This window comes from Microcaecilia unicolor, chromosome 6 (assembly GCF_901765095.1).
Source record: "Microcaecilia unicolor chromosome 6, aMicUni1.1, whole genome shotgun sequence".
NCBI classification, from domain to species: domain Eukaryota; kingdom Metazoa; phylum Chordata; class Amphibia; order Gymnophiona; family Siphonopidae; genus Microcaecilia; species Microcaecilia unicolor.
Genome location: NC_044036.1, coordinates 345,727,975 through 345,748,682, shown reverse-complemented (window position 1 = coordinate 345,748,682; position 20,708 = coordinate 345,727,975). Strand labels below are relative to the sequence as shown.

General features: G+C 42.3%; 1 protein-coding gene across 4 annotated transcripts in view; it reads right to left on the bottom strand.

The window, feature by feature from the left end:
- Positions 1 to 2,024: 2,024 nt before the first annotated feature.
- The window catches only part of GPS1 (G protein pathway suppressor 1), a 65,111-nt gene continuing 46,427 nt past the window's right edge, over positions 2,025 to 20,708 (bottom strand). For 3 of the 4 annotated variants that reach the window (XM_030205190.1, XM_030205187.1, XM_030205188.1), the window contains 6 exons: positions 20,204 to 20,298; positions 20,000 to 20,105; positions 13,874 to 13,954; positions 13,278 to 13,415; positions 8,587 to 8,721; positions 4,716 to 4,772 (listed from right to left, as the gene is read on the bottom strand). In XM_030205190.1, coding sequence (XP_030061050.1) covers positions 4,716 to 4,772; positions 8,587 to 8,721; positions 13,278 to 13,415; positions 13,874 to 13,954; positions 20,000 to 20,105; positions 20,204 to 20,298 — 612 coding nt within the window. Of the gene's footprint in view, positions 3,028 to 4,715; positions 4,773 to 8,586; positions 8,722 to 13,277; positions 13,416 to 13,873; positions 13,955 to 19,999; positions 20,106 to 20,203; positions 20,299 to 20,708 lie in introns of those variants that run through there. The other variant, XM_030205189.1, reaches the window with a different exon arrangement.

Sequence of the window (20,708 nt, the reverse complement as noted above, 5' to 3'; positions counted from 1 at the left end):
TGAGACAAAGTCAGCACGGATTTAGTGAAGGGAAGTCTTGCCTCACCAATCTAATGCATTTTTTTGAGGGGGTAAGCAAACATGTGGACAATGGGGAGCCGGTTGATATTGTATATCTGGATTTTCAGAAGGCGTTTGACAAAGTGCCGCACGAAAGACTCCTGAAGAAATTGCAGAGTCATGGAATCGGAGGTAGGGTAATATTATGGATTAAGAACTGGTTGAAAGATAGGAAGAAGAGAGTAGGATTGCGTGGCCAGTATTCTCAGTGGAGGAGGGTAGTTAGTGGGGTCCCGCAGGGGTCTGTGCTGGGTCCGTTGCTTTTTAATGTATTTATAAATGACCTAGAGATGGGAATAACTAGTGAGGTAATTAAATTCGCCGATGACACAAAATTATTCAGGGTCGTCAAGTCGCAGGAGGAATGTGAACGATTACAGGAGGACCTTGCGAGACTGGGAGAATGGGCGTGCAAGTGGCAGATGAAGTTCAATGTTGACAAGTGCAAAGTGATGCATGTGGGTAAGAGGAACCCGAATTATAGCTACGTCTTGCAAGGTTCCGCGTTAGGAGTTACGGATCAAGAAAGGGATCTGGGTGTCGTCGTCGATGATACACTGAAACCTTCTGCTCAGTGTGCTGCTGCGGCTAGGAAAGCGAATAGAATGTTGGGTGTTATTAGGAAGGGTATGGAGTCCAGGTGTGCGGATGTTATAATGCCGTTGTATCGCTCCATGGTGCGACTGCACCTGGAGTATTGTGTTCAGTACTGATCTCCGTATCTCAAAAAAGATATAGTAGAATTGGAAAAGGTACAGCGAAGGGCGACGAAAATGATAGTGGGGATGGGACGACTTTCCTATGAAGAGAGGCTGAGAAGGCTAGGGCTTTTCAGCTTGGAGAAGAGACGGCTGAGGGGAGATATGATAGAAGTGTATAAAATAATGAGTGGAATGGATCGGGTGGATGTGAAGCGACTGTTCACGCTATCCAAAAATACTAGGACTAGAGGGCATGAGTTGAAGCTACAGTGTGGTAAATTTAAAACGAATCGGAGAAAATTTTTCTTCACCCAACGTGTAATTAGACTCTGGAATTCGTTGCCGGAGAACGTGGTACGGGCGGTTAGCTTGACGGAGTTTAAAAAGGGGTTAGATAGATTCCTAAAGGACAAGTCCATAGACCGCTATTAAATGGACTTGGAAAAATTCCGCATTTTTAGGTATAACTTGTCTGGAATGTTTTTACGTTTGGGGAGCGTGCCAGGTGCCCTTGACCTGGATTGGCCACTGTCGGTGACAGGATGCTGGGCTAGATGGACCTTTGGTCTTTCCCAGTATGGCACTACTTATGTACTTATGTACTTATGAAACAAATAAAGAAAACGCAGTTCTCTGTTCTTGATAAACCGCAAATTACTCATAGTGAAAGACATTGCATCCTGCAAAACATACACTACTATTAAAAGAGGCCCGTTTCAGAGCAAATGAAACGGGCACTAGCAAGGTTTTCGTCGCGAACACCCCCCCTCCCTGGCCAACCCCTTCGTTGTTCTGCCATAGCTCCGCCCCCAACGTCATGACGTTTGACTCGAGGGCGGGGCCCGGAGCGATTTCCCTCCGCCTCCCTCCCTGCCAACCCCTTCGTTGTTCTGCCATTGCTCCGCCCTCGAGGGCGGGGCCCGGAGCGATTTTGGTGGCTTCACCACCACGAACCTTCGAACCTTTTTGAAGGAAGTCAGGGCTTGGCTTCACTGACGTCAGTGTCCTCAGAATGTTGAGGGTGAGTTTTATTATAGTAGATATTCAGAATCACACAGTTAGTAGAAGCTTCTATACAGACAAGACACAGCACCAGCGCGAAGTGGCAGGACATCCAGAGCACTCCTGTTCCATTAACAGTAAGCAACAGGATGGAACTACAGTAGGCAAAGAGTTAATACAAATTTAATTCAAGACCAAGTACAACCAGAAGAATGGAATAAAAATCACTCTCTTTAAAAAAAGGAAAATTAAAACATCGTAAAGAGGTTTTAGATGTGTTCTTTAATGAACTAAAGGATTAACAATGTTGTAATTAATTATAATTTGCATAACATTTTCATAGAATGGCAGAGCAGGCTGAAGTTCCTTTCCTTTAATGGCTGGTCCTCTCCAGAACACTCCGCATTTACAGTGCAAACAAGACCCTTTACTTCCAGCTCACAGTGGTTAGAGATATTAACCCTCTTCCGATGACTGAGGAAATTGAACACTTTATTCCTGGACAAGACTGCAAGGCTCTCCAAGTGAAAAGAGGTAAAAAGGACAAGCTGTAGGGAGACAGAGTGCAGAGCTCAGGCATTCTGCTAGTATAACCCATAACCCAGCTGGACTCTACTCAAAAAAGGGTCTGGGTCTAAATAAAAATTAATTCTAATCAAAGAGAGGCAGTGTTCCCTTCGTAACACATTCAGAAAACTGACTGGGTTAAACGCCTGGACCTTTACTACCTTGGATTCGTAGGGATTTGTCCAATATTACAAGAAACACTGAGCCTCATTTCACTCTGCTCCGATTGGGACTTTACAGCGGTATTCTTCCAATTATAATATTTATTATTCAAGTTTGTTTTTGTTTTTCAGATGGATTCTCAAAGCAATTTCCAAATCCCACCCCAAGGGCAACTAATTGTTTCTGAAGAACTAACTTATTAAGTGCCTTAGGGATTCAGTTTGGACAAAACACACTACATAAGTAGAAATCATCATCTTAGGTTTTAATCAGGAAGGAAAAACTGTTGAGCTTTGTATTCTGCTTCCTTGGTGCAGTAACTGAGCATGTAAACAAGTGAAGTTAATCCATAAATCAAGCTGGGAAAGTAACTCCCCAGCTCTTAGCTTGGGATAGAGGACCTTTAAGGTGGTAAGATAACGCACAGTTCCTTTGACACAGGAGATGGTTCTTGTATGTGATGCCAACTCTTTTCCCTGCATTAATGCAACCAAGAAAACAGGAAACTCTTCTCATCTTTAGCTTTCACCAGGAGCTGGGGAGGAAAGAGGGGGAATAAAACAGAGAACAGAAGAATCAACATTTTAGCAGCATTCAGCAGACAACCTAAAAACTTACAACATAAAGGGAAGCTGCAGATTCCAAACACTCAGAATTACTGGCCCAACCCACTGAGATGCTGTGACAAAGTGCTTTCAATGCAACTCACCACTCACCCTTTGAAAGCCAGGGAAGGACAGCAACGAGTGGTGATGTGTTCACAGACCACCCACCTTTTTAAGCTGTTATTAAGACGGACATGGGGAAGCCACTACTTGCCCCAGGATTAGTAGCATTAATCTTGCTACTCTTTGGGATTCTGTCAGGTACTTATGACCTGGATGGCCACCACTGGAAGCAGGATACTGGGATAGATGGACCCCTTGGTCTGACCCAGTATGACTATTCTTATGATAGCAACGAGTGATGTTATATTCACAGACCACTCACCCTTTTAATGTGGGGGAAAGACAGCAATGAGTTCAGGCAAGCTTTTGTAAATAAGTAGTAAATGTCATTAAGCAGTGATGTAATGTAAAGCAGAAAACAATTATAATTCCGCCTTCTAGCCCAGCCATGACAGTAAAAAGACCTTGTTACAGACATAGTCCTGGCATGTGAGCACCCCAAATGTATCCATATCACCAATGAGCACCCTGTGAGCACCTCAAATGTACCCTTCCTTAGCATCCTATCAGACCAGTCCAAGCCAATGGGTTGTGTCCATCTACCAGTGGATGGAGATCGAGAATGAAGGCTTTGTGCTCCTGAGCCAGTTTTATACATCTCGGTTGAGTTGGGGATGACTATTTGGCTTGGTCTCCTGAACCAGCTTCTCAGCTGTGTTTCAATCAAGTGCTGTTTGCAAATTGTTTACTCCCTTAGAACGCCGCACATTTTTTTTCTATTCTTACAGTGGCATTTACAAGCCCAATTTTGGTTACAAACTATATTTTTCAGATATCACTAATTCCACTTTTAAAAGTTTTCCTAACCGATCGTGTATCACATGTCTCCTGACTCAGTGAAATATTTGCATATATATATATATATGCTGCACTGGCTGGTAAGGTTATGACCTGACTGAGACAGTTGGACTCAAAGTTTCAATACTGGCCATCGGGGATCTTGAGCACCATTGCTCAACTATTCAAAATACTGAACATTCTATGCCACACAATACCCTTAAGGGGCAAATCACTTGAGAACTATTTTCATTCTTTGTCTCCATCTCCTGGTAGATGGACACAACCCATTTGTCTGGACTGGTCTGACTGGAGTAAAGGAAAGAAAGTTGTCAGGTAAGACACAATTTTTGCATATCATCAATGAGCATTCTACTGCAGTCTGTAAGCACCCCAGATGCACCCATATTACCAATGAGCACTCCACCGTGGTCTGTGAAAACCCCAAATGTATCCATATCACCAGTGAGCACATCACTGTGGTCTGTGATCAAATAACTACTAGATGTAATCAACAAAAGGGTCTACGAATAGATTATTCTCATCAACAAACTAGCTGAATCCTGACCTTTCATCACCTTACCAAAGGGTTGTTTGTGTGTGGCTCAACAGGCTGTGGTTGTCATGCTTTCAAAATCAAATGTATGTACAACACACACAAACATACACTACTTTTCTCCTCTGCAGTACATGAAGTTCCTTACATACTTGTGCTCATTCACAATTGGCTGTCAGCTGGTGTGAGCTCACCTTGGCTGCCTTCCCTTGGAGGAGACTGTGATAAGAAAACAAAAAGAGGTAGGGATAAAAATTAGCATCAACATCAGAGAGTCCTGTCAGGTAGTACCACCCGATCCTGCCCTACACTAACTGCACCCTCCCACCTCCTGTCATGAAAACAGCAACTGCACTCTGCCCTGTGACATACCACACCCATCTTCCTTTCCTATTGGCTGAGGTGCCCCGTGTCCAAATCGGAAACAGCTACATTAATGCTGAACATATGCCTGGGATCTGTCTTCACTCTCAGTGTCCCAAACATCCAAATTTTTATACCAAATATGACTGCAATAGATTAGACAGTATAATTATTTTATTTGGGGATCATCAGATCTAACTGCAGCACAACTCATATGAACAGTTTTGTTCTCTCTTTTCATTTCAAAGAAAATGATTGTGGTGCAAATCTTCATGAGATCTCCCTTTTCTAAATTTTTCTTTGCTCAATTACTAAACTTCAAAGAACAAAGATGGATTTTTCAACTCAATACGCTCCATCCCGAAGGTTTAAATTCTGAAATAGACTGGTGGTCTTTGCTTTGATACCTGATTGGTTAGTTTCTTTTGTATATCTTTTCGTAACCAATCACAGTCTGTAGCCTATTTAATTATAGGGTTTGCGCTTAGACGTCGCGGCCATTTTTTCTTTATGCAGGAGCATTGGAATCATGATATGGTAAAACTTGGCTGCATGACCTATTACTATTTTGATATGCTGTTTGCTTTTCTTTTTTGTAATACTATGAATTTTTATATTATAGAGAGCCTCTTCCTTGAAGAAGCATATTGCGAAACCTGGCCACATCGGTGGAGGTTCTCCTGCGGTTAAAGTTGCCGCCACACTAAGGTAAGTTGTGCTAAAAGCATATGGTTGACCTTTTACAATTATGGATAGACTGGATTATTATGGAATATGAAAAATTTAGAAAAGGGAGATCTCATGAAGATTTGCAGTCATAAGATATTTGATATAAAAATTTGGATGTTTGGGACACTGAGTGAAGCTATATAGTTGTTAGTCCCCACACTGGCTATTTCGGTGGGTTGCAATTGGGATCTGTCTTCAGCACACTGTGCATCTTTTTAGAGTTATGATCTTTCCAGGTTTGGACCAGGCACCTCAGCCAGTAGGAAAGGTAATCTCATCCCATTCATCATTTTTGTTGCCCTTCTCTGTACCTACCATATCTTTTTTAAGATGCGGTGACCAGAATTGCACACAATATTCAGGGTGCGGTCGCACCATGGAGCAATACAAAGGCATTATAACATCCTTATTTTTGTTTTCCATTCCTTTCCTAATAATACCTAACATTCTATTTGCTTTCTTAGCCGCTGCATAATGAGCAGAAGGTTTCAACGTATCATCAACGATGACACCTAAACCCTTTTCCTGGTTGGTGACTCCTACTGTGGAACCCTGCATTACGTAGCTATAGTTCAGGCTCATCTTTCCCACATGCATCACTTTGCAGTTGCTCAAATTAATCATCATCAGCCATTTGGATTCCCAGTTTTGTAAGGTCCTCTTGTAATTTTTCACAATCCTCTGGCGATTTAACAATTTTAAATAGCTTTGTGTCGTCAGCAAATGTAATTACCTCACTAGTTACTCCCATCTCTAGAACATTTATAAATATGTTAAAAAGCAGCAGTCCCAGCACAGAACCCCGACGAACCCCACTAACTACCCTTCTCCATTGAGAATACTGACCATTTATCCCTACTCTGTTTTTATCATTTAACCAGTTTTTAATCCACCATTGGGCACTACCTCCTATCCCATGACTCTCCTCTGGAGTCTTTCAAGAGGTACTTTGTGAAATGACTTTTGAAAATCTAAATACATAATATCAATCAGCTCACCTTTTTCCATATGTTTGTTCACCCCTTCAAAGAGATGTAATAGACTGGTGAGGCAAGATTTCCCTTCACTAAATCCATGTTGGCTTTGTCTCATTAATCCATGCTTTTGAATATGCTCTGTACATAAGTACATAAGTACATAAGTACATAAGTAGTGCCATACTGGGAAAGACCAAAGGTCCATCTAGCCCAGCATCCTGTCACCGACAGTGGCCAATCCAGGTCAAGGGCACCTGGCACGCTCCCCAAACGTAAAAACATTCCAGACAAGTTATACCTAAAAATGCGGAATTTTTCCAAGTCCATTTAATAGCGGTCTATGGACTTGTCCTTTAGGAATCTATCTAACCCCTTTTTAAACTCCGTCAAGCTAACCGCCCGTACCACGTTCTCCGGCAACGAATTCCAGAGTCTAATTACACGTTGGGTGAAGAAAAATTTTCTCCGATTCGTTTTAAATTTACCACACTGTAGCTTCAACTCATGCCCTCTAGTCCTAGTATTTTTGGATAGCGTGAACAGTCGCTTCACATCCACCCGATCCATTCCACTCATTATTTTATACACTTCTATCATATCTCCCCTCAGCCGTCTCTTCTCCAAGCTAAAAAGCCCTAGCCTTCTCAGCCTCTCTTCATAGGAAAGTCGTCCCATCCCCACTATCATTTTCGTCGCCCTTCGCTGTACCTTTTCCAATTCTACTATATCTTTTTTGAGATACGGAGACCAGTACTGAACACAATACTCCAGGTGCGGTCGCACCATGGAGCGATACAACGGCATTATAACATCCGCACACCTGGACTCCATACCCTTCCTAATAACACCCAACATTCTATTCGCTTTCCTAGCCGCAGCAGCACACTGAGCAGAAGGTTTCAGCGTATCATCGACGACGACACCCAGATCCCTTTCTTGATCCGTAACTCCTAACGCGGAACCTTGCAAGACGTAGCTATAATTCGGGTTCCTCTTACCCACATGCATCACTTTGCACTTGTCAACATTGAACTTCATCTGCCACTTGCACGCCCATTCTCCCAGTCTCGCAAGGTCCTCCTGTAATCGTTCACATTCCTCCTGCGACTTGACGACCCTGAATAATTTTGTGTCATCGGCGAATTTAATTACCTCACTAGTTATTCCCATCTCTAGGTCATTTATAAATACATTAAAAAGCAACGGACCCAGCACAGACCCCTGCGGGACCCCACTAACTACCCTCCTCCACTGAGAATACTGGCCACGCAATCCTACTCTCTGCTTCCTATCTTTCAACCAGTTCTTAATCCATAATAATACCCTACCTCCGATTCCATGACTCTGCAATTTCTTCAGGAGTCTTTCGTGCGGCACTTTGTCAAACGCCTTCTGAAAATCCAGATATACAATATCAACCGGCTCCCCATTGTCCACATGTTTGCTTACCCCCTCAAAAAAATGCATTAGATTGGTGAGGCAAGACTTCCCTTCACTAAATCCGTGCTGACTTTGTCTCATCAGTCCATGTTTTTGTATATGCTCTGCAATTTTATTCTTAATAATAGCCTCCACCATCTTGCCCGGCACCGACGTCAGACTCACCGGTCTATAATTTCCCGGATCTCCTCTGGAACCCTTCTTAAAAATCGGAGTAACATTGGCTACCCTCCAGTCTTCCGGTACTACACTCGATTTTAGGGACAGATTGTTCTTTATTATAGTCTCTACCATTTTGCCTGGCACCGACTTCAGGCTCACTTGTCTATTATTTCCTGGATGACCTCTGGAACCCTTTTTAAAAACTGGCGTTACGTTGGCCACCGTCTAATCTACCGGCACCATGCTTGATTTTAAAGATAAATTACATATTACTAACAATAGTTCTGTAAGTTCATTTTTCAATAACACGTGACCCATAGACTAAATGAAAAACACATCTGAAGTTTCAGGAATTTCCTCACCTTTACATGTATCTGGTTGCGCAAAACAGCTGCTCGTAAAATCATAGCCTTGGCACGTCGCTGGAACTCTTTACCCATTTGCAAAGATTTTTCAAAAGTGGTACTGCGCTGATCCACATCTCTAGCATAAAGAACCTGTCAAAAGAAGGTAAAATCCAGATGAGTCACACGCACAATGTCCACAACAGAGCCAGCATGGATAATAAAACCCTCAAGCATGATCCAAAGCAACATTCATGATCTGACTCCACCTACCCTGCATTGCCCTTTCCTTGCTAACTTGAAGGACTTCTTGTTCACTACACTGAACACTGATCTTTTTAAAAATAATTCCAGATCTTGCAGTACTCAGGACTTTTGATAGTTTAGCCATTCTGAAATGTTTCTCTATATTAGTATGTCATATTTCAATCTGTGAGTGTATATTTGGGGTAACTTTATAAAGCTTTTCCCACCTTAAAACAGGTTTTACACAAACAAAACTGTGCATGGGTATTTATTTATTTATAAACCTGCATCACCTAAGAGGGGTACAAGGAAACATGGGTGCCCAGAAAGAGCAATGCCCACACACAGGTGCTCCTGGGGATAGTCTGGGCACAGTTTGGTATTTGATGAAAAAATCCAATGTTTGTTGCCTTTTTATAGTCACCCTATGATTATGTACATTGCTTAGAGGTTGTTTAGAAGATCTAGTGACTCACAAGACGCTGCATATAGGTAACTGTTACAAAATCAAGCCCTTCATAAACACACACATCCAAAGTGAGTTAACCAGTTAAGGGAGGCTCTGATCCAGTTAACTCAAGCTGACCAAGCCCTGACAGAATATTCAGCAGCTCCGACCCAGATATCCACTAAAGCCGAAATTGGCTGTTGTGTGGGCAGTCAAGGGAAGGAGTCGGCATTTAACTGCAGAAGTTAACTGCGCAGAGAGCACTGCGACCGCTAGACAGCAGTCCTGTCTTTGTTAACAGCTGAATACTGGCAGCTATCCACGTGTCATCTATTTGGCCATGCCCTGATTTAATCCCAACATTGACTATCTGGGTATAACAGCAGCAAAGGTGGTCAGCATTCAAAAAAAACAAAACAAAACACACTAACCACCGCTAGCTGATTACCCCTCCCCCCACAATTTATCAGCTCAGTTTCATCCCTCTGTGAAATATTTATCTTATGCACACCATCTTCTAAATCTCTACAATCCCTTCTCATCCATCAGAAACAGAGAAAATGTCACAAGTAAAGACCATACGACCTATCCAGTCTGTCCATTCACACCAACTACTAATCTCTATATCAATATATTTGTGAGTGATATTGCCGAAGTGTTAGAAGGTAAAGTTTGCCTTTTTGCGGATGATACCAAGATTTGTAACAGAGTGGACACCTTGGAGGGAGTGGAAAACATGAAAAAGGATCTGCAGAAGCTAGAAGAATGGACTAAGGTTTGGCAATTAAAATTCAATGCGAAGAAATGCAAAGTGATGCACTTAGGGAGTAGAAATCCACAGGAGACGCATGTATGAGGCAGTGAGAGTCTGATATGTACAGACGGGGAGAGGGATCTTGGGGTGATAGTATCTGAGGATCTGAAGGAGACGAAACAGTGTGACCAGCAGAAGAAAGGAGGTGTTGATGCCCCTCTACAAGTCGTTGGTGAGGCCCCACTTGGAGTATTGTGTTCAGTTTTGGAGGCCGTATCTTGCTAAGGATGTAAAAAGAATTGAAGCGGTGCAAAGAAAAGCTACAAAAATGGTATGGGATTTCTGTTACAAAACGTATGAGGAGAGACTTGCTGACCTGAACATGTATACCCTGGAGGAAAGAAGAAAAAGGGGTGATATGATACAGATGTTCAAATATTTGAAAGGTATTAATCCGCAAACAAATCTTTTCTGGAGATGGGAAGGCGGTAGAACTAGAGGACATGAATTGAGGTTGAAGGGGGTCAGACTCAAGAAAAATGTCAGGAAGTATTTTTTCACGGAGAGAGTGATGGATATTTGGAATGCCCTCCTGCAGGAGGTGGTGGAGATGAAAACTGTAACGGAATACAAAAATGCATGGGATAAACATAAAGGAATCCTGTTCAGAAGGAATGGATCCTCAGAAGCTTAGCGGATATTACGTGGCAGCACCGATGGTTGGGAGGCGGGACAAGTGCTGGGTAGACTTCTACGGTCTACGCCCCGAAAATGGTAAGGATAAATCAAGGTCAGGTATACATATAAAGTAGAACATATGAGTTTATCTTGTTGGGCAGACTGGATGGACCATACAGGTGTTTATCTGCCATCATCTACTATGTTACTCTACAATCCCTTCCTCTCCGACATCCTCTGTACATAGAAACAGACACAGATAAAGACCATACGGCCTATCCAGTCTGTCCATCCATACCAACTACTAATCTCTACAATCCCTTCCTCTCCCTCAGAGATCCTCTGTACAAAGAAACAGAGAAAATGATGGCAGGTAAAATTCATACATTCTATCCAGTCTACCCATCCATACCAACTACTAATTCCCTTGATCCCTTCCTCTCCGTCAGCGATCCCCTGTACATAGCAACAGGGAAATAATTGCAGCCAAAGATCAAATGGTCTCTTCAGTCTGCTCATTCACACCAATTAAGCTCTACAATCCTTTCCTCTCCCTTACACATCCTCTGTTTGTCCCATTCTGTCTTGAATTCAGATAGCGTCCTCATCTTCACCACCTCCACCCGGAGGCTTTTCCACATATCTACCACCCTTTCCATAAAGGACCATTTCCTTAGGTTATTTTCACCTTCATCCTATGTCCCTTGGCTCCAGAGTTGCCTTTCAACTGAAACAGACTCACTTCCTATGTAATTAAGTCATGGACATATTTAAATATCTCTATCATATCTCCCCTCCCACCTTATCTCCTGAAATGTATACAGTACTCCAAATGAGGTCTTATCAGACTTACATAGAGGCACTATCACCTCCTAATTTTTGCTGGCCATTCCTCTCTGCAAGATAGACAGAATACTCATAGGCGATATATCAAGACATAAATACACTCGAAAGAAGGGAAAGATAAGATAAATTCGGGAACAGAGAAAGGATAGGGATGGCACATTTATTTATTTTTGTTACATTTGTACCCCGCACTTTCCCACTCATGGCAGGCTCAATGCGGCAGGCAATGGAGGGTTAAGTGACTTGCCCAGAGTCACAAGGAGCTGCCTGTGCCGGGAATCGAACTCAGTTCCTCAGTTCCCCATGACCAAAGTCCACCACCCTAACCACTAGGCCACTCCTCCACATCCATTACACCCTGCTCCTAACACTGGTCCTTCTCTCAGTCAAACTCTAGTCCTCCTATCTTCTTCACTTACACATCCTCTTACCACTTCTTCTCCTGATCCTTACTCCCAGAGCACCATTGATACCCTCAAGCCCTGCACTCCTCCAGTTGCCTCACTCACTTTCTCTCTGCACCCTCTCACTTTTATTTCATATCATAAGAACATAAGTATTGCCATACTAAGACAGATCGAAGGTCCATCAAATCCACCATCCTGTTTCCAACAGTGGCCAATCCAGGTTACAAGTACCTGGCAAGATCCCAAAACGGTACATTTTATACTGCTTATCCTAGAAATAAGCAGTGGATTTTCCCCAAGTCCATTTTAATAATGGCTTATGGACTTTTCTTTTAGGAAGCTATCCAAACCTTTTTTAAACCCCATTAAGACTAGGGGGCATGAAATGAAGCTACAAAGTAATAAATTTAAAATAAATCTGAGAAAATATTTCTTCACTCAACGTGTAACTAAACTCTGGAATTCGTTGCCAGAGAATGTAGTAAAAGCAGTTACCTTTGCGGGGTTTAAAAAAGGTCTGGATGGCTTCCTAAAGGAAAAGTCCATAGACCATTATTAAAATGGACTTGGGGAAAATCCACTGCTTATTTCTAAGATAAGAAGCATAAAATGTATTGTACTTTTTTGGATCTTGTCAAGTACTTGTGACCTGAATTGGCCACTGTTGGAAATAGGATGCTGAGCTTGATGGACCTTCGGTCTGCCCCAGTATGGTGATACTTATGTACTTATGTAAGCTATACTGCTTTTACTAAATTCTCTGACAACGAATTCCAGCGTTTAATTACACATTGAGTGAAGAAATAATTTTCTCCAATTCGTTTTAAATTTACTACTTTGCAGCTTTATTGCGTGCCCCCTAGTTCTAGTATTTTTGGAAAGAGTAAACAAGGGATTCACGTCTACCCGTTCTACTCCACTCATTATTTTATAGACCTCTATCATATCTCCCCTCAGCAGTCTTTTCTCCAAGCTAAAGAGCCCTAGCCGCTTTAGCCTTTCCTCATAGGGAAGTCATCCCATCCCCTTTATCATTTTCGTCGCCTTTCTCTGTACCTTTTCTAATCCCACCATATCTTTTTTGAGATGCGGTGACCAGAATTTCAGGTCAGACATGACCTGGCACTGAACATCCACTCTTAATTCAGCCCACAGCTGTCAGCAGCTTAAAACCTGCTGCAGGCTGAATGTTGATACCCAAACGTTTTAGGAAGGAGAGAAGACAATAACAGAGACCACCTTCTTTTCAGAAAGTAGATTATCTGCTCAGTTTCTCTAATTGTACACTGGACTGGTTCTAAAAACAAACAGTAGGAAGTAGAAAACTTACCTTACTATGGGAGTCAATTCTACCATTGATTAACCCCTCAAGAATCAGTTGGGTCAACTCATCTTCAAGTGCTGCCACTGTGGTGTTAAAGGCTGTTGCCATTTTGCGCATATCTGCTGATACATAGGGGCTAAAATACTGCAAACAGAAAATGAGAAGGTAATCAATGAATTTGAAGAGGTCCTCCTCCTTACCCCCATCCCCATTTCCAGCCCCTGGTACAGCTGGGATATCCTGCTTCCTACCCAGAATTCCAATGTGGTAAAGCATGCTTTCTCCCTTCCTCCCCAGGTCCCACAACAACTTGGCAGGCCTTTCTCCTCCCTCGAAACCCTTTTGTGGCTAGCCACATCTTCTTCCAGAGTCTTTGGTGGCTGGACATACATTCCTCGTGCCAGTGCTAATCTTCCATGAAAGATAGTGTCTTCCCCCACTTCCCTAGGCGGTTGAGAACACCCTTGGTCCCTCAAAACACCTTGAGAATTGAGATACACGTCAACAAACTCCCAGCAGCTGGTATGCCCTTCCTACTCAACTTCCCTCACTTTTTTATTGTAACTGCACAAATATAGTCCCCTTTATTATGAAACACTTGCCTGGATCAGAGCTCTGTTCCTGATTTGTGTATACAGTGTCCTCACATGTGGTGCCAAGTACATATCCAAAAGTAGATTATCCTGTGCAGAAAAGGAGCCAATAAATATGATGCACCACAAAATAATGCACTGACCTTAAATAACCATGTACTACACTCTTCCAGCTTCCTGGACATATCAGAGAGCAGAAGGAATGCTTGTAGTACCTTTTGCTCATCCTTCCTTTACAATACTGATCAAGATGAAGATTTCCATTATGCCGTCATAAGATAATTGCTTACCTGTAATTGGGTTTGAATTTAGTTACTTACTTTTCAAAAATCTGAGCTCAAGATGTGTTTAACACCGTTCCTTACAAATAAACTGGGCAGCCCTGGGGGGGAGGGGGGCCAAGGTGGTTAACTGGATTACAAATTGGTTGACTGTCATTCAACATGCAAGAAAGGCCTGTAGAGGGTTGGTCTTGGCTGATTTTGCTGAAAATCTTTGTGAGCAATATCACTGAAGGGTCAAAATAGAAAATTTATCTTTTTGGAGATAACACAATGCAACAGAGTGCCTTACTCCCTTCCCCTGGGATGAAAAGTGATCTAGAAAAACCACAAGACTGGACAAATGCTTGGCAGCTAACCTTTAGTCTTACCTGATAATTTTCTCTCTTTTAATCCTACCAGACCAGTCCAGAACATGTGGGTTATGTCCATTGACAGAGAAACAAGAGTTCTGTGTGATTCACCCATTAAGAGCACTGTGCGGCCCCAGAATGCTCAGTACATGGAATTACCAAGCAACGAAGCTTGTGTTCACACTTCAGGTGAAATGCCACTTTTATCCAGTATGCATTTCCATAAGGCACAATTATAGTCTACTGGCACACAGTTCGCCAACTGGGTCAGCAGCTGCTTGAAAAACCTGTGAGATAAGTTAGAGAATTTTCAAAACAGAAACATTTCTAACTGTGAAATGATAAGAAATAGGAAAACAATCCAGAATATAAAAACCTTTATGCCAAACCACAGGGAAAGGAGTGCCAGTCTCTCCAAACATCAGAGAGGACAATTTACTTTTAAATGCACCTTTAATCTCCAAAGAGCTACGTCTGGCCATACAACAAAGTGCTCTGCAAAAGAACCTGGACTCGATGGGCACAGGGCTGAGTTTCATAAAATTCTCCAGGAAGACGGATTGAAACAATCCATTATCCATGGCCCTCTTTAACTACATTACAGCCTTTCAAGAATTGCCAGTGTCGTTGAAATTGGCTCAGATTATAGTGCTTTACAAACCATTGTTACATTTTGAAGCCAAGCTGCTTGCTAAGATCCTTGGTGCACGTTTCTTCCAATGCTTATAGCAGAGCCTCGAGTGGTATTTATAAAAGGTTGCAATACAGTCATGAACATGAGCCTGATTTTGACATCCCTGGAGGCAGCAGAACTTTGAGGGGAACCTTCTCTGCTGGTTAGCTTTCATACAGCTTTCAATCGAGTAGGATGCGATTATATGTTTGTGGTGCTAGATAAATATGGCATAAAGGAACCCTTCAAAGAAGCTGTGAGTGCTCTGTATTCAATGATATTCAATCTCAGCTATTTGCCATCCATAGGGGCATCTGTCAGGGTTGTCCTCTCTCTCTCCTCTTTTGTTTCTTTTAACATTGGATCCACTCTTCAAGTGACAGGAAGTTAAAAATCTCTTTCATTTGCCGTTGATCTACTTGTTCATAATGGAGCCTCAAGCTTCACCCAATGTACCGATGTAAAGTTTCCAGGAATTTGAGAACTTTTCTGGGTTCAAGATGAATTAGATAAAGTCGATGGTGTTGGCAGTAGCCTCAAATGCTAGGGTAAAGAGTGGATTGGACCCCTTCCATCACAATAGGCAGATACCTCCTCTTGTTATTTAGGTATACAATGGACTACTAACATGTCTCAGTTGTATAAGTTGAATGCGACTAAGCTTCTCAGATTCACGGATAGAAATCTCACCAATTAGACTAAAATTGCCCCTTTCTCAATGGCAGAGTAACTTTGTTCTTCATAACTAAATTTCCAAAATACTACTACTACTACTTAACATTTCTAGAGCGCTACTAGGGTTACGCAGTGCTGCACAGTTTAACAAAGAAGGGCAGTCCCTGCTCAAAGGAGCTTACAATCTAAAGGACGAAATGTCAGGGCAGTCTAGATTTCCTGAATGGAGGTATAATGGTTATGTGCCGAAGGAGGTGGTTATGTGTCGAAGGCGACATTGAAGAGGTGGGCTTTGAGTAAAGATTTGAAGATGGGCAGGGAGGGGGCTTGGCGTATGGGCTCAGGAAGTTTATTCCAAGCATAGGGTGAGGCAAGGCAGAAAGGGTGGAGCCTGGAGTTGGCGGTGGTGGAGAAGGGTACTGAGAGGAGGGATTTGGTCTGTGAGCGGAGGTTTCGGGTAGGAATGTAAGGGGAGATGAGGGTAGAGAGGTAAAGAGGGGCTGCAGATCGAGTGCAAGTAGGAGAAGCTTGAACTGTATGCGGTACCTGATCGGAAGCCAGTGAAGTGACGAGGAGAGGGGTGATATGGGCATATCGGTCCTGACGGAAGATAAGACGTGCAGCAGAGTTCTGAACGGATTGAATGGGGGATAGATGGCTCTATATTTTACAACTTTTGCCCATATGTTTGCTGAAAAAGGATCTTTCACATTTATAAAAATTGTCATCAAAATTTTGGGGTTTTTTGGGGGGGGTTGGGGGGGGGGAGAGGCAGCGGAGGAAACCTAAGGTACAGTATGAAAATGATACATGGGGCCTGGCAGCAGGGAGGAATGGGCCTCTGATCTGAGGAAATACAATCAAGCCTGTTTGTTCTGCCATCTTTGACACTGGGTCAACAGGATTTCATGCCATCACAGTTTGAGAAATAACACTTGGCACCTTGGCATATTAATTTTCTATTACAGGTGCAGTACCCATTGTAAGTCTGGCAAGATATGGTGCAATTTTGGGGACGTGAATCCTCAGGTCTCAGATCAACTGCTCATACGAGGAAATGCTTCATTTTCCCTGGGTATGGACAGCAAGAGGTATAACTCTATTAGATCATATCTTTCAGGATGATGGAGCTTTCATGGCCATTACAGATATGCAGCAACGTTTGTCAACACATTGAGGAGATGTATTTCTGTATCGGCAGTTGCAACATTATCTAGGGACTCTCAGTCTGGAATTGTGGGCTTTTTTGACAAAGTGCCAGGACAGTACTTGTCAGTCTCTTGGCTTCACCAAGTATTCCAACTTATTATCCTACTCAAAGATTTGGGGGTATTAAGAGATTGTTGAGGAACTGATTTAGGTATCACCCCAGCTGTGCTTTATTTTTTTGAAGTTGATAAAAAGGATCCCAGTGTTGCCTGAATATCAATTCTGGGCACTGCATAGAGCCAATTTCTCCCAAACTCAAGTCCATAAATCAAATGAGTAGACACCCCCCATATATTTACAATGTAGTTGAGATACTAATTTCATTCATGCTTTTTGGATATGACCAAGAATAAAATCTTTTTGGCAGTCCATTTTACATCATTTAGAACATTTGACGGATTGTACTATGCTATTGTCGCCGGCTGGGCTTACTTTAGATAACTTTGAAGCTTTTGGAATGCAGAACAGAGGCAATCGACTTCTCTTACAAATCAGTCCCGCTTTTCAAATAAGATGTAATCTCGGTGCTTAGATAAGTAACGATCCGCCCATTTTTGGGTAGGGCTAAAATGGCCATTTTTCTCAATGGTGGAGGGTGAACAGTGGAATGCTACAGGGATCTGTACCAAGACCAGTGCTACTTAACATATTTATAAATGACATGGAAATCAGAACGACAAACGAGGTGATTACGTTTCCAGATGACTAAACTATTCAAAGATGTTATAACACATGCAGATTGTGAAAAATTGCAGGAAGACCTTAGGAAACTGGAAGACTGAGCATCCAAATGGTAGATGAAATTTAATGTGGACAAATGCAAAGAGATGCACATTGGAAAGAATAATCCGAATCAGAGTTAGCTGATGCTAGGGTCCACCTTAGGAGTCAGCACTCAAGAAAAAGATCTAGGTGTCACTGTAGACAATACGCTGAAAATCTTCTGTCCAGTGCGCAGTGGCAGCCAGAAAAGCAAACAGAATGCAAGGAATTATTAGGAAAGGGATGCAAAATAAGACCAAGAATATTATAATGCCTCTGTATTGCTCTGTGGTGCGACCTCACCTTGAGCATTGCGTTCAATTCTGCTGTATCTCAAAAAAGATATAGCGGAATTAGAAAAGGTTCAAAGAAGAGCAACCAAAATGATAAAGGGGACGGAACTCCTCCCATATGAGGAAATGGTAAAGAGGTTAGGGCTCTCCAGCTTGGAAAAGAGACACTGATGGGGGATATGAATGAGGTCTATAAAATCCTGAGTGGTATAGAGCAGGTAGAATTGAATCAATTTTTCACTCTTTCAAAAAGTACAAAGACCAGGGGACACTCAATGAAGTTACATGGAAACACTTTTAAAACAAATAGGAGGAAATATTTTTTCACTCAAAGAATAGTTAAGCTCTGGAACTCGTTGCCAGAGGATGTGGTAACAGTGGTTAGCATATCTAGGTTTAAAAAAGGTTTGAACACGTTCCTGGAGGAAAAGTCCATAGTCTGCTACTGAGAAAGACATGGGGGAAGCCATTGCTTGCCCTGAGATTGGTAGCATGGAATATTGCTACCATTTGGAATTCTACCCAGTACTTGTGACCTGGATTGGCCACTGTTGGAAGCAGGATACTGGGCTAGATGAACCATTGGTCTGACCCAGTATGGCTATTCTTATGTTCCATAAAAACGGAAATCCATGCATCTTTGAAATGGAGGAATGGATCTCTGCAAAATAAAGCTTTCAATGCTGAAACTCTGTGAACAAAAGAAATGGCCAGAAGGAACTCTTTGTCTTTAAGATAACATCTTTAAGGATTGCTAACTTAAGGGGTTCAAAGGATGGATGACCCAAGGCTTTGAGAACTACATTCAGATTCCACTGAAGCCAGGGCTGCCACCTGTTCTTCCAAAGACTGCACAGCTAAACCTTTGTTATATCTCTCGAAGAAAAGCTAGAATTTGAACAATGGAAGCCTGAAAAGAATTCCAGGCTCTGTTAGAACACGATGCTTCAAATACTCGCCATATTGTCTCATAAGCCTGGAAGGTGGAATGCTTTAAGGCCTGGAGCAAAGGGAGATGAATTTTACTTCAAAAAGTCCCTTCTTCTGGGGAAGCTTGAGTGGAGGTCTGGGTCAAGAGCTGTTTCGGTAACTAGTCCAGGAGTTGCACGGTGCACTCATCACCATCCACTTTGAGTGAAAAAATATTTCCTCCTATTTGTTTTAAAAGTATTTCCATGTAACTTCATTGAGTGTCCCCTGGTCTTTGAACCTTTTGACTTCTTTGTTTCTCCAACTCCATCCGCTGATCAACAGGTAGAATCCACAGGTTCTGGACTGGTCTGGTAAGATGCTATGAAATGATCACTTTGTTTGCACTTTGCAGTCATTCCATTTGTTATTGTAGGCAATTGTTTGCTTGAAAGCAGCTCACGTTTCTGTCAATTGTATGCAGGCCTTCAGTTTCCAAGGATATGGTTAAAACAGATGGCACAGTTGGGTTTAAAAGAGGTTTGAACAAGATCCCACAGGAAAAGTCCGTAAACCTCTAGAGCCAAGGAAAGCCACTGATCCCTGGGGGGTAAGTAGCATGGAATCTTGCTATTCTTTGGGATTCTACCTAGTACTTGTGACTTGGATTGACCACTTTTGGAAACAGGATACTGTGCTTGACGGATCTTTAGTCTGACCCAGTATGATAATTCTTATGTACCCTTGTACACACAAAATCCAGTTGGGAATAAAAGTCTACATAAATTTAATTGGAAGACATACATCTTATCTACATCTGTCTGACCACCACCCAAATAGAAGCAGGGGAGATTTGATCCAAACATCAGTACTTTTAAGAAATCATGGGTTTTTACTTTATGTTCTTAGTCTCTAATGTCCAGAGTAATTTGAGCAAATCACACTGCAGAGAAATCGATGATAATTGTACATGAACTCACCTTCATCTCATCAAGCATCTTCAGACATGAAGCATACTTTGATTCATAAAACTTGAAGATAATATCTCGCACCTGAGGTTCAAGCTCTAGAAATAGTTTAAAGGAGCTGTAAACATAAATTATTTGTTTAGTAAAATCTCCATTTTTGTACACATAGGATCTTTACAAATCTATCACCTACTTCTCTTCTAGAATGCCACCGACCTGCTGGAGATAACATTGCGCTGTAATTCTTGACGGTCAAATGTGGCAAGAGCACAAAGCCCACCATAAACAGCCACATTGCTGGAAGACAGAAGCTGGAGAAAAAGGGAACGTGACATATTAAAAAAGCAACGCTGCAGACCTCATGGCTTAGTGCTGGTTTTCATAGTCCATTTACCATAAAGGTGGTGCTCCTAGACCTTGGAAGCCAGGGAAGACATCTTCCACTCCCCTGTCAACTAATGAGTGGCACTGAGGATGCACCTTGGTTGGAAGAGATATCTGTCCAGCCCTCAGGTTGGCAAGAGTCTCCTGAGATGTTTTGGAAGGGAGGAATAAACTGCTAAAGAAAAATGAGCCAAACTGACAAATATTAAAAGGAAAAATGCCTCTGTGATGCCTCTGTGTAATATAATGAAATGCTTGACTTGAGAGGCTTGGCAGTTCGACTGAGTTGCTGATGCTCCTATGCATGTCTCCAAAGGCTCTTTTTTTTTGGGGGGGG